Source organism: Terrapene carolina, unplaced genomic scaffold, assembly GCF_002925995.2.
Source record: "Terrapene carolina triunguis isolate 2854851 unplaced genomic scaffold, T_m_triunguis-2.0 Scaffold23122, whole genome shotgun sequence".
Classification (NCBI taxonomy): Eukaryota; Metazoa; Chordata; order Testudines; family Emydidae; genus Terrapene; species Terrapene triunguis.
The window spans coordinates 1-5,673 of NW_020687473.1; the positions used below are offsets into that span (position 1 = coordinate 1).

At 63.5% G+C, this 5,673-nt stretch overlaps 1 protein-coding gene and 1 pseudogene across 1 annotated transcript; one reads left to right on the forward strand and one right to left on the reverse strand.

Moving 5' to 3' along the window:
- Positions 1 to 71: 71 nt before the first annotated feature.
- On the forward strand, positions 72 to 2,007 carry CCNQ (cyclin Q). Its single transcript, XM_024223746.3, has 5 exons — positions 72 to 177; positions 489 to 675; positions 869 to 1,001; positions 1,207 to 1,434; positions 1,839 to 2,007. Exons 1-5 carry the CDS (start codon positions 84 to 86, stop codon positions 1,926 to 1,928), a joined length of 732 nt encoding a protein of 243 aa, XP_024079514.1. The 5' UTR covers positions 72 to 83; the 3' UTR covers positions 1,929 to 2,007.
- A 2,837-nt stretch (positions 2,008 to 4,844) lies between these two features.
- On the reverse strand, positions 4,845 to 5,165 carry LOC112125316 (annotated as a pseudogene).
- Positions 5,166 to 5,673: the final 508 nt, after the last annotated feature.

Below are 5,673 nucleotides of genomic sequence, written 5' to 3' on the forward strand. Positions count from 1 at the left end.
GTGACATCACCGCGCTGGGTGACCCACGGAGGTGGCGCCGGGTGAGTGACTCGCTGGTCTCTGTGCAGGCAGCGGCGGGTGCCATGGAGCCCGACCGGGCGGCGAGCGCCCAGACTGGGCCGGGAGCCACCGAGACCAAGATCCATTTCAAGGTCACCCGGTTCATCATGGAGGCAGGTAAAAGCTTGGGGGCTGCCGTGCTGGGGGAGAGAGGACGGTGGGGGGCACAGGGGCGACCGTGCTGCTGGGGGGCAGTGCCTGCTGGGGGATGGGGGGCTCTGCCAAATGGGCAAAATGGGAGGGGCAAGGGGCAGCCGAGGAGTGGGGGGCATAGCCGAGGTGGCCAGTCAATTGGGGGAGGCCTAAGGGGAAGCCAGCACCATATCCCTGAGGGGGAAGGGGGGCCATGCCAGTTGGGGAAGGGGTGGGTGGCATGTCGGTTGGGGGGGCTCTCCCCTCCCTCACAGTGATACCCCCCTCCCCCCCAGGGGTGAAGCTGGGCCTGCGCTCCATCCCTGTGGCCACGGCCTGCACCATCTACCACAGTTTCTTCATGGCCACGGTGGCCCCGGGGCCCTACGACCCCTACCTGGTGGCCATGGCTGCGCTGTACCTGGCCGGGAAGGTGGAGGAGCAGCACCTACGCACTCGGGACATCATCAACGTCAGCCACAGGTAACCCCAGCCTGTCTCTGGCCGGGGGTCTGCACCCCGCACCCTAGGGGGTAGAGCTGGGGGCCTGGAGCCAGGACTCCTGCGTTCTGTCCCCGGCCCTGGGGGGGGGGCAGGTCTGCAGGGCTAGAGTAGGAAGAGTGGGGGCCACTCCTGTCTCCTCAGTCCCACCCCCTGCTAACCTCCCCCTCCCCAGGTACTTACACCCCCAGAGCGACCCCCTGGAACTCGACTCCCATTTCTGGGAGCTGCGGGACAGCATCGTCCAGTGCGAGATGCTCATGCTGCGAGTGCTTGGCTTCCGCGTCTCCTTCCGGCACCCCCACAAGGTGGGTCCTCGGGACGGGCCTGCGGGCGCAGCGGGGGGCACAGGGGGTTTGCCCTGAACCTGCCGCTCTGCCCTACAAGGAAGGGGACTGGCAATGGAGGCCAGGATGCCTGGGTTCTATGGGGAAGGGGGGTCTGGTGGGTTGGAGCTGGGGTCTGGGAGCCAGGACTCCTGGGTCCCCCCTTATCCCCCATCTCTCCCTGCAGTACCTGCTCCATTACCTGCTCTCCCTGAGGCGGTGGATGAACCGACACAGCTGGGAGCGGACCCCCGTCTCGGCGGCAGCCTGGGCACTGCTCCGGGACAGCTACCACGGGGGGCTGTGTGTGCGCTACCTCCCCCAACACGTGGCGGTGGCTGTGCTGTACCTCGCCCTGCACTGCTACGGGGTGGAGGTGCCCGCCCATGCACAGGCCCAGAGACCCTGGTGGCAGGTAAGAGAGGCAGGGACTTAGCCCGCACCTTGGGGCCCTTCTGCCGGGTAAACTGAGGCACAGAGGGGGAAAGTGGCTGGCTCAGGGTAACCGAGAACCAGTGGCGGAGCCAGGGACAGAACCCAGGCGTCCTGCCTCCCAGCCCCCTCTGCTCTAACCCTCTAAAACAGCTCTGGCCAAGCCAGCCAGCCCCTGCCCCTGGGCCTGAATGGGAGCCAGCGCCCCCTAGAGGGGACAGGCCCCATGTCCCACTGCAGAGCTCCCCAGCGGGTCATAGAGTCTCAGGGTTGGAAGGGACCTCAGGAGGTATCTAGTCCCACCCCCTGCTCAAAGCAGGACCAACCCTCACTAAATCAGGCTGCATTCCCTGCGCCGTTGCTCCCATCTCCTTTCCTCCTCTCCAGGTGTTCAGTGACGATCTCAGCCAAGCTCAGATTGACCAGATCGTATTGGACCTGATCCAGATTTACACCTTGGATGCGGAAATCTCCTAATGGGGTCCAGAGAGCGACCCAGTGCTGGGGAGGGGACAGGCCCCATTCCCGCCCCCTGAGCCAGCCAGTCCCTGCCCTGGGGCTGGATGGGAGCTGGCGCCCCCTAGAGGGGAAAGGCCTCATGTCCCATTCCCACCCCCTGGGGCTGGATGGGACCTGGCACTCCCTAGTGGGGAAAGACCCCAGGCCCTATTCCCACCCCCCCTAAGCCAGCCAGTCTCCGCCCTGGGGCCAGATCGGAGCCGGCACCCCCTAGAGGGTAAAGACCTCAGGCCCCATTCCCTGCCCCTTCCCCAGCTTTGAAAGCAGAGTGTTGGTTGCAGTCTGGGTGTCCTGTCCCACAGCCGTTCCCCTCGCTGCCCGTGCTCCTCCCGCGGGTCGGCTGCCTTGCTGGCTGCGCCTCGAGAAGGCCGTCGGACCCGAGCACCGTGCCGGCTCAGAGCCGCTGCAGCTGCTGGGTCGCGAGCTCCAAAGAGCCACATCACGCGCCCGGCGGCTGTTGGTCACTTGGGTCCCGACCAGCCGATTCCGCGTGTACCCGGGGCTCCTCTTCTCCCCTGTCCGCACGCATCCCTGGAGCTTGGACTGCTTGATCTGGCGAGTAAAGCTGTGCCTGTGAACCAGCTGTGAACGGGTTGTTCTTTGGGCTTTGCCCCGGGATTGGGCCTGGCACCCACTTTGCCCGCTGACGCCTGGGCCCGTGGAGCGGTGCTGGGTCGCAAAGGGGGCGTAGGTATAATCACCACAGCCATGAGGCTGGGGGTGGTGGTGGTTCCCACACATGTAACTGACTCTGCCTGAGTTTGCAGAGAGCCTGCATCGCCCCCGTCTTACGCCTTCCCCTCCCCCACTCGCAGGAGGAGAAACGGCGTCCGGGTGAGTTATTTTATTAATTTTTAATAATATGAACAAACTTGATCGAGCCATTCAGTTGAGTTATATGCTTTGATCCGGAAATGGGCATGGTGGGGGGTCACAATTTCAGTCCGAAATCCGCCCCCACACTGGGGAGAGGGGGGGCGGGGACACCCATAGAAACCTTGAATTGATTTTTGTTTGTTCCTTAAAAAAAAACCCAAAGCAGTCTGTGTGTGTCCCCGGCTGGAGGAAGGGAAGAAACCAGAACGGATCCCCCGCCTGGGTGTGGTTAGCCCCAGCGAGGTTTTCACGGCTGAAAAGTGAGCGGGGAGTGTTGGGTTGTTAAAGTTTTTTTTTGTTTTTTTTTAAATATATATCTATATATTCCCCCCTCCCCTGCCCCGGTCTATCAATATATCTACAATATTGAATGAGAACAAGCTGGATGGACGGAGGTGAGATTTCCTGGATTCGCTCCCCGGGGAGTCGAGGGGCTGGGCTGGAGGGCGGAAGAACCGTCCTTGCCGGGGTGGGGGTTACCCATGGCTTTTGAGAGCGCTGGCGCTGGTGGTTGAACGCGGGGTTAGGTGTGGAAACAGGAAAGGGGCCTCACAGGAAATATGGGACCCCCGCCCCCCTCGCTCCTGCCTCCCACACGGGGCTTTTGAGAAGGATTGTGCCAGAAGGGGAAATTGAGGCAGCAGCAGGTACTTGCCCTACCAGAGCCAGGGGTAGAACCCAGGAGTCCTGGCTCCCAGCCCCCCCTGCTCTGACCACCAGACCCCACTTCCCTCCGAGCCGGGAGAGAACCCAGGAGTCCTGGTTCCCAGTCCCCGCTGCTCTAACCACTAGACCCCACTCCCCTCCCAGAGCCGTGAGAGAACCCAGGAATCCTGGCTTCCAACCTCCCCTGCTCTAACCACTAGACCCCAGTCCCCTCCCAGAGCCAGGGAGAGAACCCAGGAGTCCTGGCTCCCAGCCCCCCCTGCTCTAACCCACCAGCCCCCACTCCCCTCCCAGAGCTGGGGAGAGAACCCAGGAGTCCGGGCTCCCAGCCTCAGGTGGGGGAGCTGAAGGTCTGTAAGTAACACCTGAGGGCCAGCCCTAGCTGGTGTGAATGGGGCAGCTCCATCCACCCCCAAGGGCAGCTGAGGGGCTGCTCCTCTGCCACCCCAAATCTCCATGGTGACTGGGAGGTGCCCTGAGGAGGCTGGGGTCACTGAGGGCAGGGGCGGGCCCTGGGCGCCGGGCAGTGCCGCCGGCGGGGCGTTGGGAACCAGATCGAATACCCCTCCCCCTCTGCAGCACACGGGCCCCCTCCCGGGCTGTAGCATCTCCCCACTAGCAGTACGGGGGGAGGGGGGGGCTTAACACTGACAGAGACGTACAGCATTTGGGGGGGGACTGCCTCTCACCCTGTATCTGCGCAGCGCCTGGCGTGACGGGCGTCTCCCATCTGGGTCGGGGGGGCTACGTGGCAAACCAGGGGCCCTGCTCTTGGTTGGGGGTCCGGGCAGGGTCCAGCGTGACAGGCCCCGATCTCCAGTGCTGCGGCCCCTCTCCCAATCCTCCCACCATGTTTTCACGACCAAGCCCTTGTTAAACACCGGCTCCAGCGCCCGACAACTTTAAAAAACAAACAAACCGAAACGCACAATCTCCCCCCCACCGCTCGGGCTGACAATTTGCCTCGGGGAGGGTGGGGGATGCTGGGTGGTGGTGGTGGGAAGTAGCATGTGGGGCCGGCATGCGACGGTCAGTCCCGTAAGACAGTCAGTCGGTATCGTATATATATTGAGGCTATAGATCGCTAAATGGGCCCTCGCCCCGCCCGCGGCGGGTCCTTCCCGGCCGGCTCCGGCACCACAAAGAGTCTGCCTGGGCTGGCGGGCCCCGGGGCGCCCGCCTGGGGCTGGGGCTCCCCAGAGAAACGGGGGCCGCTCCCAGCTCCAGCTCTGTCCACAGCCAGTTCACGCTCCGACAAGCCGAAGGAGCCCGGGCCCCTCTGTCCCTCTGGCTGCTGGATTTCCTGCCCCCATGCCGTGGGGCCAGCCTGCCGGGGCGTTAGAGGGACGTTTCCATGCTGTGGAGCGCGCTGGCGGGGCCGGCGGAGGTAGGAGACTTGGAGCCATCGTCAGTGGCCAGGTAGACGCCGCTGTCGATGGCGTTGTTGTTCTTGTTGGGGGAGGCGCACGGGCGGGGGGGCCGGCGGGCCGCCTCGCTCTCCTCCACATCGGTGTCGTCGATCAGGGGGATGTTGTGGGTGTAGTCGTTCAGCAGGAACTCCGGGGTGGTCATGAAGTTGTGGATCGAGGTCTTGGAGTCCGGCTTCTCCAGCCCTTCGTAGAGCGAGCTACGGAACGCTTTCACTACGCGGATCTGGGGGAGGGCACCCGGCGGCCGGGGGTAGGCGGGCAAAGGGGGAGGCAAAAAGGAGGGGAAAGAAGGGTGAGTTCTAGGTGCCAATCCAGGCAACACGCCCGGGGGCAGCCTGCGGTAACCTGGTTACTGTTGATCCAGAAGAGAACCCAGGAGTCCTGGATTTTAGGCCCCCCCCCCCCGCTCTAACCCATTAGACCCCACTCCCCTCCTAGAGCCAGGGAGAGAACCCAGGAGTCCTGGCTCCCAGTCCTGGGCACGCACAATTATCTCTAGCGTGATCTGTCTGTCCACCGATCGTTCTGCACCCTCTGTATCTAACCCAAAACACGCCCCTCTGTGCATCCATCCCATAGACGCCCTCGTCTCTGTATCTATCCTACCCCATCCACCCCCCCTGCTATCTGTCCTACCCCACATCCATCCATCCATCCCATAGACACCCCCGTCTCTGTATCTATCCAACCCCCATCCATCCCCCCTGCTATCTGTCCTACCCCATCCATCC

Excerpts from the sequence above, each read along its gene's own strand:
- CCNQ (XM_024223746.3), top strand. The coding sequence starts at position 84 with ATGGAGCCCGACCGGGCGGCGAGCGCCCAGACTGGGCCGGGAGCCACC. Across the intron at positions 178-488 it reads CCGGTTCATCATGGAGGCAG|GGGTGAAGCTGGGCCTGCGC; the intron begins GTAAAAGCTTGG and ends CCTCCCCCCCAG. Across the intron at positions 676-868 it reads ATCATCAACGTCAGCCACAG|GTACTTACACCCCCAGAGCG; the intron begins GTAACCCCAGCC and ends CCCCCTCCCCAG.